The 15,339-nt window shown below is 42.8% G+C and overlaps 1 protein-coding gene across 1 annotated transcript in view; it reads left to right on the top strand.

Moving 5' to 3' along the window:
- Positions 1–15,339, top strand: part of LOC115105938 (alpha-mannosidase 2-like) — a 55,155-nt gene that overhangs the window by 24,874 nt on the left and 14,942 nt on the right. The window contains exons 7-13 of the mRNA XM_029628455.2: positions 2,000–2,186; positions 2,951–3,128; positions 3,397–3,596; positions 8,840–9,025; positions 9,271–9,385; positions 9,937–10,004; positions 10,220–10,385. Of these exons, the coding sequence (XP_029484315.2) occupies positions 2,000–2,186; positions 2,951–3,128; positions 3,397–3,596; positions 8,840–9,025; positions 9,271–9,385; positions 9,937–10,004; positions 10,220–10,385 (1,100 nt within the window). The remainder of the gene's footprint in view (positions 1–1,999; positions 2,187–2,950; positions 3,129–3,396; positions 3,597–8,839; positions 9,026–9,270; positions 9,386–9,936; positions 10,005–10,219; positions 10,386–15,339) is intronic.

Genomic DNA, 15,339 nt, shown 5'->3' on the forward strand with positions numbered 1-15,339 from the left:
CTAACCGCCAGGCTACCTACCTTACAGAAGTGTCATATGAAGGTATGCTCCTTTCACTTTGGTCTCATCTTATAGCATCTGTGGTAGAAGGGATTCTCTTTGTATGGACTGAGGCCTGCATGGCTTAAACATGTCTGGCTGGTACATCATGCAATGAACAGACCTGGGTTCAAATAGTGCTGGATTCCTTTCTATTTGCATTTGATTGAGCCTGACAGGCGTGCCAGATGGGCGGGTTTGCACTTTTGCGACAATTCCGTTGGTTCCATTGCTCCAGGCCAGCTTGAAAGAAAACAAACAGTTTGAACCTTGGTCTGGTGATGAGCTTGGTCATGTATAAGAAGAATGTAGACCACAGCCTCATGACTAGAGGGATGGAGAGTTTGGAGGTCAAAGGTCTGATTCACATTGGCCATGAACCATCTGCTGTGTGTGTGTGTGTGTGTGTGTGTGTGTGTGTGTGTGTGTGTGTGTGTGTGTGTGCGTGTGTGTATGTGTGTGTGACAGGGAGCAGTTGGTAACAACAGGCATTAGTTAGTTAGTGGTTTCATGCAGCTATGATGCATCTAAATGGGTGATTACTCAAACCTCTAAGCCAAATAATGTAGTACTCATTCATGCTTTTCACTAGGTAGACAGACGCCTAAATAGTCTGCAATGCCAAAGAGAGCGTCTGTCTGTACAAGTTGTTATTTACGTCATGAAAATGATCAAATACTGTTATGATTATTTAATAGCAGACAATGATGAAAGATCAGATCAGGTTATGTTCTGTTCGTATGGTTTCATGTTATCCTCAGTATTATAGAGTTGAGTTGAGTACTTCTTGATGAAAAATTAGTACTGTTTGTTTGGCAATGTGATGCAGTTCTCCCAGTATGGCCAAAGGGGATACACACTAATTATATAACTTAGACTCTGGACAATGTTTTGAAATATATTATCTACATGAGTAAAAGTATTGTGGGTTTTAAGTTGAAAGACTTGAATGAAATGAATGAATAGTTGAATAACAGTCTGAGAATGTTGTTTTACCTAGCATACTCACTATACTGGTCAAATAGCACTAACGTATGGTATATTATAGAAGCGTTCTGGACACTGTCGTCTGTATGCTCGTCACCCTCTATATTCCCTTCAGGGTAGGATCAATTTAATTTCCAGTCAATTCAGGAAGTACAATGATTCCAATTCTAATTCTCTTCCAATACTTTTCAATGAGGAACAATTGGAATTGGAATTTGGTTTACTTTCTGAATTGACTAGAATTTAAATGGAATTGACCCCAACCCTGATTCCCTCTATTCAATATAATATGCAGGGGTCCAATACATGTCATGGAAAACTGACATTGCTGTAGTGGTTGGAAACGCCTCTCTGTGCTCTTGTTTTGAGAGACAGACATCCTGTGGAATAATAGAGAGCATGGCTAGAAATGTGCCATGTGGGAGATGACAGGAAGGGGCCCCTTCCACTGCTGGACAAATAGGATTTAATCTCTCTCGCCAATTAGTCATCAGTTCAATGCCAGATCAGATTATATCCACCAAAGTTATTTAATAACATTGTCATCGACGAGGCATGAGTTTTAATTCTAACAAGGTATAAATGTTAGTACTTTTGAATAGTGCATGCATGACATGGCCAGTCTCTTTGAGATAGAAATGTAATTACATGCTAGCTATATGTTTACAGTCCATGTTCTGAAATGTTGTCTTTGCACTGTCAAATGCAAGTACCACACATGAAGTACCTGTCAGAAAAAATACATCTATTTTATGTTTTATTTAATATTCTATTTTATTCTATTTCAAATCAAATCAAATTGCATTTGTCGCATACACATATTGTTAACGCAGGTGCAGCAAAATGCTTATGTTTCTAGCTCCAACAGTGCAGTAATACCGAACAATACAAAACAATACACACATCCAAAAAAGAAAAGGAAAGAAATTAAGAAATATCCGAATGTTGTATTTCATGTTCTATCTGTGTACAGACCCAGCCTCCAGCACGGACATTCTATGCCACATGATGCCCTTCTACAGTTATGATGTTCCCCACACGTGTGGTCCCGACCCCAAGATCTGCTGTCAGTTTGACTTCAAAAGACTTCCTGGTGGGCGGGTCAGCTGTCCCTGGAGGGTCCCCCCTCAGCCAATCACGGATGGAAACGTACAACAGAGGTGACCAATTACATAGAAATGGATTGAGAATGATATACTGTATTATTATTATAATAATAATAATCTATAACCACTGGACTTGGCTGTGAAATACAAAATTCAAATTACAAAATCTTTATTGTCCCATTGGATTTACTTGAGGCAGGAAATTGTCTTTGGCTTGAGGCTCACAGTAAAAAAGAAAAAAAGTATTTCCTCTCCCTGGTACAGAATATTTTTTACAAACACTGATTTATGTGGTAGACAGACAGTCCACATTCTCTCCATGTTGATGGTGTTATGGTGTCTCCATGTTGATGGTGTTATGGTGTCCTCAGTGTGATGGTGTTATAAACAAGGATCAAACACGTTGTGTGAACAAGATAAGACATTGACGCCACTGTAGGATAATCTGTTGTGCTAATAGGAATTTCAGATGGCGTCTGTTTTTCTAACAGAAGGCTCTGATGATAAGTGGACTTTCTGATTCAGTAGCAAATCCAAGAGGAACTTGTTTGCACCCAGTGTTCCCTTGGTGTCTGATTGCACAACATGGCCCTAACAGATAGCGGCAGATGGACAAGGGTTGGACTAGAGAATAGGCATTGAAAGTCTAAAAAGTAATATATGGAAACACACAAGCAACTCCTTTCCACACACACACACACACACACACACACACACACACACACACATATGCATTTTTGTTGACAATTACAGCTTAATATGTCATGAAAAATTGTGACTCTGTTGTAGTAGTCAACTCTTTTTCCCCAAATCCCAAGGGTTCAGATGCTGCTGGACCAGTACAGGAAGAAGTCCAAGCTGTTCCGAACCAAGGTGGTGATGGTCCCCCTGGGGGACGACTTCCGCTATGCAGAGGCCTTGGAGTGGGACCAGCAGTTCCAGAACTACCAGAAGCTCTTTGACTACATGAACTCTCATCCAGAACTACACGTCAAGGTCTGACTTGTGACTTGGGTGTAAGGTTTTGATGCAGCGCATAATTGGAATGACTGATGCCCGATAGTGTAATGGTGTGTTTCGTTGGCTCCCTAATTCCTGCCCTTCTTGATTTTTTTTGTGTGTCCAGCTATTGCAATGGAACACTGCTCTCAATAAAGCAGAAAAGTAAACTACCCTGCAGCATTGATCAATCTATTTTCAGTTTGTCTCTCAGGTACTCTATCATAAACCTGCTTTATATTCCAACTGACCTATTCTGTTCTAGGCTCAGTTCGGCACCATCACGGATTACTTCGACGCTCTTCGTAAATCGGCCATAGAACCCGGTCACGCTAGTGCCTCTTTACCAGTGGTCAGCGGCGACTTCTTTACCTACGCAGACCGAGATGACCATTACTGGAGCGGCTACTTCACCTCCCGACCCTTCTACAAACGCCTAGACCGCGTGCTGGAGTCACACCTCAGGTAGAAGCACATGCAGTTCCTTTTCTGCAACTTATTTGTCCTTGTTTATTTCTTATTTCTCATTTTCCTATTTGCAACTTATTTTTACATTTCAGTAATCATCCAACACAGATGACATTTCTTTTGTTACAATGAGTACAGTTTCAACATAGAAAAGTGAATCACCTTAAGCACCGGATTGCATGTCTGGTTAAGGTTTCAGGGTACACGAGGGAATTCCAATTTAGCTGTCAATTGGCCAAACAATAGACCAGGCAACATAGATTATTTATTTATCTAGACTAGAGTTGTTGCTGGGAAACAGCCAAACCACAAGGCTTGGTCTATCTAGAACTAAATTATGCTAATATATATGTTTATATGCCATATATACAGTTGAAGTCAGAAGTTTACATACACCAGAAACAAATAACTTTCTTCTGAAACTCGTCAGTCTATTCTTGTTCTGAGAAATTAAGGCTATTCCATGCGACAAATTGCCAGGAAACTGAAGATCTCGTATAACGCTGTGTACTACTCCCTTCACAGAACAGCGCAAACTGGCTCTAACCAGAATAGAAAGTGGGAGGCTCCGGTGCACAACTGAGCAAGAGGACAAGTACACTAGAGTGTCTAGTTTTAGAAACAGACGCCTCACAAGTCCTCAACAGGCAGCTTCATTAAATAGTACCCGCAAAATACCCGTCTCAACGTCAACAGTGAAGAGGTGACTCCAGGATGCTGGCCTTCTAGCCAGAGTTCCTCTGTCCAGTGTCTGTGTTCTTTTGCCCATCTTCATCTTTTCTTTTTATTGGCCAATCTGAGATAAGGCTTTTTCTTTGCAACTCTGCAGCAATGCTCCCCATCCTACCTGACAGAGCTTGAGAGGATCTGTAGAGAAGAATGGGAGAAACTCCCCAAATACAGGTGTGCCAAGCTTGTGGCGTCATACCCAAGAAGACTTGAGGCTGTAATCACTGCCAAAGGTGCTTCAACCAAGTACCGAGTAAAGGGTCTGAATACTTATGTAAATGTCATAAATCAGTGTAGATGAAGAAGAGGAGACAGGTTAAAGAAGGATGTTTAAGCCTTGAGACAATTTAGACATGGATTGTGTGTGTGCCATTCAGAGGGTGAATGAGCAAGACAAAATATTTAAGTGCCTTTGAATGGGGTATGGTAGTAGGTGCCAGGCACACCGGTTTGTGTGCGTCAAGAACTGCAACGCTGCTGGGTTTTTCACAGTTTCCTGTGTCTATCAAGAGTGATCCACCACCCAAAGGAAATCCAGCCAACTTGACACAACTATGTGAAGCAATGGAGCTAACATGGAACATGGGCCATCATCCATGTGAAACGCTTTCCACATTTTGCTGTGTTACGGCCTGAATTTAAACATTTTGATGCTGTGTCACTGATCTCGACATACCCCACGATGTCAAAGTGGAATAATGTTTTTAAATTATAATTTTTTTGTAATTAATTAAACATGAAAAGCTGAAATGTCTCGAGTCAATAAGTATTCAATCCCTTTTTTATGGCAATTCCAACACAACACATCACTGAGTACCACTCTTCATATTATCAAGCATGTTGGTGGCTGCATCATGTTATGAGTATGCTTGTCATCAGCAAGGACTATGGAGTTTTTTTAGGATGAAAAGAAAAGGAATAGAGCTAAGCACAGGCACTGGGAGACAAATTCACCTTTAAGTAGGACAATAACCTAAAACACAAGGCCAAATATACACTTGAGTTACTTACCAAGAACACATAGATTGTTCTTGAGTAGCCTAGTTACAGTTTTGACTTAAAATCGGCTTGAAAATCTATAGCAAGACTTGAAAATGACCAACAACCAACTTGACTGAGGTTGAATATTTTTTTCATAATAATGTGCAAATATTGTACAATAAAGGTTTGCAAAACTCTTAGAGACTTACCCAGGAAGACTCACAGCTGTAATTTGCCGATAAAGGTGATTCTAACATGTATTGACTCAGGGGGATGAATACTTATCTAATAAAAATATATTAGTGTTTTATTTTCCTTTAATTAAAAAAAAGTTACATTTTTCTTCCAATATGACATTACACAGGTTTGTATAGATTGTTGTATTTAAAAAATTAAAAAATAATTAAATCCATTATAATCCCACTTTGTAACAACAAAATGTGGGAAAAATAATGGGTTGTGATTACTTTCTGAAAGCACTGTATATGCTAATGAGTGAATTAAACAAATGCAAATGTAAATTAACAATTGCTTTAATTGATTAATTTTTTTGTGTGTAGAAGAACAAGCTGTAGGATGAAAAATAGCTGCGTTTTGGCACGGGTTCAGCCGACTAGCCCTAGCTAATGCTACCTAGCTAACACTATCTTACAAATCGATACTTGGAGTCAAAGTATCGATAAAATATAGTCCAAAATAATGTTGCGATATGTAACTAACATTTTTTCCCCCCAATACTACTGTCACCTTGCCGGAGGGGGTTAAACCCCCAGCAGGTGCAACCAAGCCAGACAGGTTGAAGGGTAGGAGACAGACCAAGCAGTCTCTGGCCGTGCAGGTTGGGGGTTGTGCATGGGGCTAACTCCCCCACCACATAAACAATAACTTGCTACAGAAACCTTTACTAAAGAAAGAAACAGACTGGATCAAAGGCAATGACCCAGGGAGATCTTCTCTCTCCCGTGACTGAAGGATAAAGGCTAGTGTTAACTTAAAAGGCATTAAAGTCAAGTCTGTCTGGTCAGTGTTTGAGGTTATTAGATGGTGGACCATTAGATTGGCTTTCATTTCTTTCTTCATCAACTGTCTAAAACACTTTGGAGTGAGAAGACCAAACTTGAATATTTTATTGGATCGATACTTCAACATTCATCAATACGCAGGAGTAGTTGATGAGAAACATTTCATAAAAAATGTAAATGAAAGTTTTTAACAATCCTATTATTTTAATCAAGCCTTTCTAATCAGGCCCAGTTGGAGATGTGGTTATTATTCAAGGTTAATTTATGGTCTATCTCAGTTGCTTCAAATGTAAAAATAACAATGATCTGTTTAATGCACAGTGGATTAGTTTCATCATGTCTTTGATTGGGTTACAGTATTCTTTATTTGGATCCCCGTGAACTGACACCTTGGCAACCGCTAGTCTTCCTGGTATCTTCTAGTCAAGTGTTTCTTCTACAACTAAAAGTACCAGGTACCCAAACTTCTGGCCAAAAGTTTTGCTACTCTCTACTGATACGGGGTAAAGACCCTCAGTCACGGTGTTTACACCTGTATTCTCAGCAGGTATTGATTTCCTTTGTTTTGACTGTTCAGATAAAGGCATAATCTTACTGGATCCCTGGTGTGAGACAGTCAAGGTGGTCAGTGCAGGAACTAAGCACACAGAGATGACTGTGGATAAGAGGTCTGTCTGTCTGTCTGTCTGTCTGTCTGTCTGTCTGTCTGTCTGTCTGTCTGTCTGTCTGTCTGTCTGTCTGTCTGTCTGTCTCTGTCTGTCTGTCTGTCTGTCTGTCTGTCTGCGTGCGTGTGTGTGCACCATTGTGTTTGATCAGACTCAGTAGTAGAGCAGTAATGAGTGTCTCCTCTCCTGCCCCAGGTCCCACTGTCTACAAAGCCTTTAACCAGCAGCACAGGCAGGGTTCTGGGGCCTCAACACTGGGGTCTCTCCCTCTCCACCACAGACTGTCTATCTCCCTGTGAGCCCCCACAGACAAAGCCCTCATTACAGACCAACCTCCAGACCCCCCACATACACATAGCATCTCACACACCATTGCCCAGAGCAGAGAAATACCAAGTGAGAAAAGTTCCAGCAGGGAAATACCACGTGAGAAAAGTTTCAGCAGAGAAAGAGTTTAAGTCCATTTGAACTTTGAATCTGTTCTGTCCTGCTGAGGTCTCAAGATTGTCTAAGCGTCTATTGTTATGCTTGAACTTCATAACAGAAAGGAGTTTATGTTAGATTCAGTATACCAACAGATACTGTATGGATGGATTCGTGCATTGTCTTCAAACACATGACTGTATTTGCATTTGATTGGTGTCTAAATATAGGAAGGGAAATGGGTAATCACAACAAAGTCGTTAAATTAGTCTTAGTACTCAACCGGTGACTGCTTTCAAGCTGCAAACAAGACTGTGCACAGTATGTGTATAGATGTAGGTCTGCCTGCTCTCCTCCTCAATTCTCTTAAAGAGTTGTTCCCTTCAAAGTCATTGTCTTGTTCTGTAAATATGTCTTTCTCTGTGAAAGGGGGCAGCACTATTGGCTTTGTACATGGTATGTTTGGGTCAGTCGCCTCAGTCTATTGTTTTATGTGACAAGCTCTCAAGATGCAGTCAGTGCATTGAAATCCTAGGGCTCCCCAGTCCTGTTCTTGTTCAAAGACTTAGAGATAGGTACATGATTGTCCTTAGATTGATCAAATATTTTGGTTTTCGCGTTAAAACATGATTTTCTTAGAGATCTACCACAAACAAGAGGTGTTGCTCTGCCATTGTCAATCTAGAACAATCTAGATGGACACAGTTAGACACATTGGACATAGTACGGTGATCAAGATGCACAATCAAATATCGAGAGAAAAAGCAGTAAACAAGTTACACAGCAGTAAAAAACTGGCCTATGACTTTGAGTGCTTACAATGATTCTCTCAGTTCCATCCCTCAGCTCTATAAACAAGTGGCAGGGCTTCCACTGGGCTGAAACAATCTCAGAATTAGAAATTGTAACACTGGTTGTCTCTGATTCCCTGATAGCAACTAACAGTTAGTTTCACAAGGCTGGAGCAGTTTAAGAAAAGCCTTATCTGCCAGCTGTTTTCCTTGATACTTTAGGGATAATGAGAAAATCTCTATTTTGTGAGACGAGCAGCTCATTTTTCATTGCTGTAGCTCGGGGGTTAAATGGGTTCAATAACACAAGCTGAGACTCTGATTGCAAACAAATACTGGAGATTTCCAACTGTAGTCAATTTGGAGTACTTTACTTATCTCTTGGTCTGTGATGAACCCCTATATCAACAACTATTTGTCAATTAGTGAACATGGGTCGTGTTCAGGACTGCACAATGTTTTGCAACAGTATTTTTTATTTTTTATTATTGGTCAAATTCAGATTCAAATGGCATGGCATCTCACCGTTTAAAACATTTCAGACACAACCCATGTCTGTCTTTGTCTTGGTGCCATGGAAAGGAAAACTCATGTGAAGAAAATAACTATTCCCTTTGTCTGTCCTTCAGGGCAGCTGAGATCCTTTACTCCCTGACCCTGGCTAATATTCAGAGGTTTGGGAAGCTGAATGATTTCCCAGCTGTGGAGAACAACAGACTGCTCACTGAAGCCAGGAGGAACCTGGGCCTGTTCCAGCATCATGACGCCATCACAGGCACCGGCAAGGACATGGTAGTGATCGACTACGGTACCAGGTGTCACTCTGGTTTATGACTTTTATTTGTTTTCATCGTCTTATTTGATTGGGAGAGATACAGTGTAGACATGGACACACTGATTAATCACGAGTTAAAGGGATTGCACTGACATGGTTTAGTGATTATACTGTAATTCAGCGTTGGGACGTAGACATTGGTTGAATGAAAGTGAAACACTATTTGACTCGGAGCTTTGACTGCTTTCCTCTGGGCATTTACTAAAAACAATTCTCTCTTCTCAGGTTGTTTCATTCCATTTTGAATTTGAACCAAGTGATTGTCAACTCCGCTCACTGGTTGGTGTTAAAGGACAAAAGTGCATACAGTCACAATCCGTCAAAAGCCTTTCTTCAAATGGTGAGTAAAAATAGCATTGGTGTTTTCATTTCGGTGTTGAAACAAGGGTGTTGGTTGTGCATAGCAACATTTTCAGATTAGTAGAGTGATTTTCAAAGGGTTGATGGTGGTGGTACAGGGAGTGAAGTGCATGCAGTAACTACCTTTTGAAGTGTTTATTTACCATACTCTACCTTCGACAAAATCCCTCAAGCAGGCACAACATCAGGATTTTAATATGCAAATTGCCCCGGCAGGAAGTCAACATCAATTTTCAGAGAAATGTAACCTCTTCCACTTCGTTGTTTTGCTACAGCAGCTGAAAAAATGCTTGATATGAATCTCACTCACCCCAACCTAATGAAATTTGTATTGGGAAGTGAATGAGCCTTAGACGCTTAAATAGCTTCTCAATTCCCAAAAGCGGCAGCCAATACCACAACAACAAAATTAAATACATTTTTCAAATGTGTCTCAAAGAATTGAAAATAGTCTGTGGACTGTGTGTTGGTGTAGCTACACCAGATGTGTTATTTTGCAAATCAACTCAATCTCATGCAAATTTCTCTCAGGATGACATCCAGCCTTCTCAAGATGCCCTGCCTCAAAAAAACGTTCTGAAAATCAGCTCACAGCCTAGGTATGTCGTTGTACAAATATTACTCCCTTTTCCCTCACAACATTCTGGCTGATATTATGGCCCCTTATGACCCCACATTCCAAATATGTCTTAGAAAAGTATAGGAAGTTATAGTCTGGTCAGTTTGAACAGTTTTGCCTGGATATGTGTCTGTACTTTCAGACTTATCAGATCAAAACATTAGCAGCTTGTACCAACAGATCTTTTCCCCCCAGGTCTGTGGTCGTCTACAACCCCACGGAGCAGGACCGCACGTCAGTGGTGACCGTGTACGTGAACACGCCCCACGTGTGTGTGATCACAGACCACGGTCACCCCGTCCCCGCTCAGGTTAGCGCGGTCTGGGACGACTCCACCACAGCTTCCACAGAGGCCTTCCAGGTATGAGTGTCTGTTACATTGTTTTGTTATCAATTCTTTTTTTGTATATCCTTTATTTATCCAGGTTAATTCCCTGCATCAATAGTTTTTTATTAAGCTTCAAATTCAGATACATTCATGAATGATAATATGAGTATCAGGTAGTATCAGGCAGTATCAGGCAGTATCAGGTAATGTCAGGCAGTATCAGGTAATGTCAGGCAGTATCAGGTAATGTCAGGCAGTATCAGGTAATGTCAGGCAGGCAGTATCAAGTATTAACATGCAGTATCAGGTAGTATCAAGCAGTATCAGCTAATATCAGGCAGTATCAGGTAATATCTGACTGTATCTGGCAGTATCAGGTAGTAAGGCAGGCAGTATCAGGTCATATCAGGCAGTATCATGCAGTTTCAGGTAGTATCAAGCCATATAAAGCAGTATCAGGTAATATCAGGCAGTATCTGACAGTATCAGGTAATGTCAGGCAGGCAGTATCAGGTATTATCACCTAGTATCAGGTAGTATCAAGCAGTATCAGGTAATATCAGGCAGAATCAGGTAGTATCTTGTAGTATCAGGTAGTATCTGGCAGTATTAGGTAGTAATGTAGGCTGTATCAGGTATTATCACACAGTATCAGGTCATATCAGGCAGTATCAGGCAGTATAAGGTAGTATCAGGCAGTATCAGGTAGTATCAGGCAATATCAGGCAGTATCAGGTAGTATTAGGTAGTGTCAAGCAATATCAGGCAATGTCAGGCAGGCAGTATCAGGTATTATCACGCAGTTTCAGGCAGTATCAGGTAATATCAGGCAGTATCAGGTATTATCATGCAGTATCTGGCAGTATCAGGTAGTAAGGCCGGCAGTATCAGGTAGTAAGCTAGGCAGTTTCAGGTAATATCAGGCAGAATCAGGTAGTATCATGCATTATCATGCAGTATCTGGCAGTATCAGGTAGTAAGGCAGGTAGTATCAGGTATTATCAAGCGGTATCAGGTATTATCACGCAGTATCAGGTATTATCACGCAGTATCAGGTATTATCAAGCGTATCAGGTAGGCTTGTCACGATACCAACATTTACAAACGATATGATACCAGGCCAAGTATCACGATGCCGGGTATCATTGGGATACCACGGTGGGAAAATAATCAGTGACCTAGCATCCTGTTCGCCCCTTCCCGGATGCCTGTCACGGAAATTCACAACTTCTACTCAATACAGCACATTGAATTTAACTTACCTGTGATTTGAGTGCAGGAATGGAAGTTAACAGACACATTCACTCACGATCCCTCCCACACACACACACACACACACACACACACACACACACACACACACACACACACACACACACACACACACACACACCGCTCTCTCTCTCTCTCCCACAAATATACATACACACACCGATCCCAACTTTTAAACGTTAAGCACCAAACAGTATTTAAGGGGCACCAGAAATAAATAGATTGATGATGTAGTTTAGTTTTACATTAGATGAGTAGCAGACCCTTTTCCTTTCTTCCTGTGCCTATAAAATGTGCCTAGATCTACTGTCAATTTACCAGATTGTTAGCTGAACAACGTTGTTTGTTATCAAACCAATAATTAGCGACCTGGGATTAGTTTAAAACAGACTGCGACATGGCAGTGAACTTGCAAAGTCTACTCAGACTAGTCAGTGCTCTTGGTTGTAACAATGTAACATTGCTCACTTTGCACGCTGCTCCAATTTAACAAGTGTACAAATGTAAAAAGACTCATGAAGATCTGGGTTTGCATCCATGCTCGCTATCACGGCTAAATTATATATTTTTTAAACTGACGGAGGAATAGACGCGCATGAAGAGCAGATGGAGAGAAGCAGGTGAGTGAGAACTGGTAGGAGATGCAGAGAGAAGCAGGTGAGTGAGGACTGGTAGGAGATGCAGAGAGAAGCAGGTGAGTGAGGACTGGTAGGAGATGCAGAGAGAAGCAGGTGAGTGAGGACTGGTAGGAGATGCAGAGAGAAGCAGGTGAGTGAGGACTGGTAGGAGATGCAGAGAGAAGCAGGTGAGTGAGGACTGGTAGGAGATGCAGAGAGAAGCAGGTGAGTGAGGACTGGTGGGAGATGCAGAGAGAAGCAGGTGAGTGAGGACTGGTAGGAGATGCAGAGAGAGTGCAGACTGGTAGGAGATGAGGACAGGTGAGTGAGGACTGGTAGGAGATGCAGAGAGAAGCAGGTGAGTGAGGACTGGTAGGAGATGCAGAGAGAAGCAGGTGAGTGAGGACTGGTAGGAGATGCAGAGAGAAGCAGGTGAGTGAGGACTGGTAGGAGATGCAGAGAGAAGCAGGTGAGTGAGGACTGGTAGGAGATGCAGAGAGAAGCAGGTGAGTGAGGACTGGTAGGAGATGCAGGTGAGTGTGGACTGGCAGGGGACGCATAGAGAAGCAGGTGAGTGAGGGCTGGCAGGGGAGAGAAGCTGGCAGGGGACGTGGAGGTGAGTGAGTGCGGCTGGGGAGAGAGAAGCAGGTGCGTGAGAGCTGGTAGGGATGCAGACGTTGAGGACTGGTAGGAGATGCAGAGAGAAGCAGGTGAGTGAGTGCTGGTGAGGACTGGGGACAGGTGAGTGTGGACTGGCAGGGGAGAGAAGCAGGTGAAAGAGGCCTGGCAGGGGACGCAGAGAGAAGCAGGTGAGTGAGGGCTGGTAGGGGATGTGGCTGGATGATTACAGCTGACACACGTGATATGCGCATGAAAGTGAAGTGGATATGATTGGACCTGCGAATTCAAGAGACTAGTAGCTGATGCTTCAATTCAACTGAATTTATAAACCAAACCGACTTTATAAATATTTTATAACAGGCGCCAGCAGGTTCTTTAGATCGGTAGGGCTGAAAAAGTTGGTAGTATCATATGAAACTGTACTACGGTATTCTAAAATGTTGGTATCATAAGTATCATGACGTTTTGGCACTGTTATATTAACGTGGTACCAGTATAGTGTTCAACATTAGTATCAGGTAGTATCGGGCAGTATCAGGTTATTTGAGGCAGTATCAGGTAGTATCAGACAGTATCAGGTAGTATCAGTCCGTATCAGGCAGTATCAGGTAGTATCAGTCAGTATCGGGCAGTATCAGTCAGTATCAGGCAGGTAGTGTCAGGCAGTATCAGTCAGTATCAGGCAGTATCAGGTAGTGTCAGGCAGTGTCAGGCAGGTAGTGTGGCAGTATCAGTCAGTATCAGGTAGTATCAGGCAGTATCAGACAGTGTCAGGCAGTATCAGACAGTGTCAGGCAGTATCAGGCAGTATCGGGTAGTATCAGGCAGTGTCAGGCAGTGTCAGGCAGGTAGTATCAGTCCGTATCAGGCAGTATCAGGTAGTATCAGTCAGTATCAGTCAGTATCAGGCAGGTAGTGTCAGGCAGTATCAGTCAGTATCAGGCAGTATCAGGTAGTGTCAGGCAGTGTCAGGCAGGTAGTGTAGCAGTATCAGTCAGTATCAGGTAGTATCAGGTAGTGTCAGTCAGTATCAGGCAGGTAGTGTCAGGCAGTATCAGGCAGTATCAGGCAGTATCAGGCAGTATCAGGTAGTGTCAGGCAGTGTCAGGCAGGTAGTGTGGCAGTATCAGGTAGTATCAGGCAGTATCAGACAGTGTCAGGCAGTATCAGACAGTGTCAGGCAGTATCACGCAGTATCGGGTAGTATCAGATAGTATCAGGCAGTGTCAGGTAGTATCAGGCAGGTAGTGTCAGGCAGTATCAGGTAGTGTCAGGCAGTATCAGGCAGTATCGGGTAGTATCAGGTAGTTTCAGGCAGTATCAGCTAGTGTCAGGTAGTGTCAGGCAGTATCAGGTAGTGTCAGGCAGTGTCAGGCAGTATCAGGAAGGTGGTATCAGGTAGTGTCAGGCAGTATCAGGAAGGTAGTATCAGGTAGTGTCAGGCAGGTAGTGTCAGGCAGTATCAGGTAGTGTCAGGCAGTGTCAGGCAGGCAGTATCAGGAAGGTAGTATCAAGTATTTGAGGCAGTATCAGGTAGTATCAGGCAGTATCAGGTAGTATCAGACAGTATCAGTCAGTATCGGGCAGTATCAGGTAGTATCAGGCAGGTAGTGTCAGGCAGTATCAGGTAGTGTCAGGCAGGTAGTGTCAGGCAGTATCAGGGAGGTAGTATCAGGTAGTGTCAGGGAGTATCAGGCAGGTAGTATCAAGTAGAGTCAGGGAGTATCAGGCAGGTAGTGTCAGGCAGTATCAGGTAGTATCAGGTAGTATCAGGCAGGTAGTGTCAGGCAGTATCAGGTAGTGTCAGGCAGGTAGTGTCAGACAGGTAGTGTCAGGCAGTATCAGGTAGTGTCAGGCAGTATCAGGAAGGTAGTATCAGGTAGTATCAGGCAGGTAGTGTCAGGCAGTATCAGGTAGTATCAGGCAGGTAGTGTCAGGGAGTATCAGGTAGTGTCAGGCAGTATCAGGAAGGTAGTGTCAGGCAGGTAGTGTCAGGCAGTATCAGGTAGTGTCAGGCAGTGTCAGGCAGGCAGTATCAGGAAGGTAGTATCAAGTATTTGAGGCAGTATCAGGTAGTATCAGGCAGTATCAGGCAGTATCAGACAGTATCAGTCAGTATCGGGCAGTATCAGGTAGTATCAGGCAGGTAGTGTCAGGCAGTATCAGGTAGTGTCAGGCAGGTAGTGTCAGGCAGGTAGTGTCAGGCAGTATCAGGTAGTGTCAGGCAGGTAGTGTCAGGCAGTATCAGGGAGGTAGTGTCAGGGAGTATCAGGCAGGTAGTTTCAAGTAGAGTCAGGGAGTATCAGGCAGGTAGTGTCAGGCAGTATCAGGTAGTATCAGGCAGGTAGTGTCAGGCAGTATCAGGTAGTGTCATGCAGGTAGGGTCAGGCAGGTAGTGTCAGGCAGTATCAGGTAGTGTCAGGCAGTATCAGGAAGGTAGTGTCAGGGAGTATCAGGCAGGTAGTTTCAAGTAGAGT

This window comes from Oncorhynchus nerka, linkage group LG22 (genome assembly GCF_034236695.1).
Source record: "Oncorhynchus nerka isolate Pitt River linkage group LG22, Oner_Uvic_2.0, whole genome shotgun sequence".
NCBI classification, from domain to species: Eukaryota; Metazoa; Chordata; class Actinopteri; order Salmoniformes; family Salmonidae; genus Oncorhynchus; species Oncorhynchus nerka.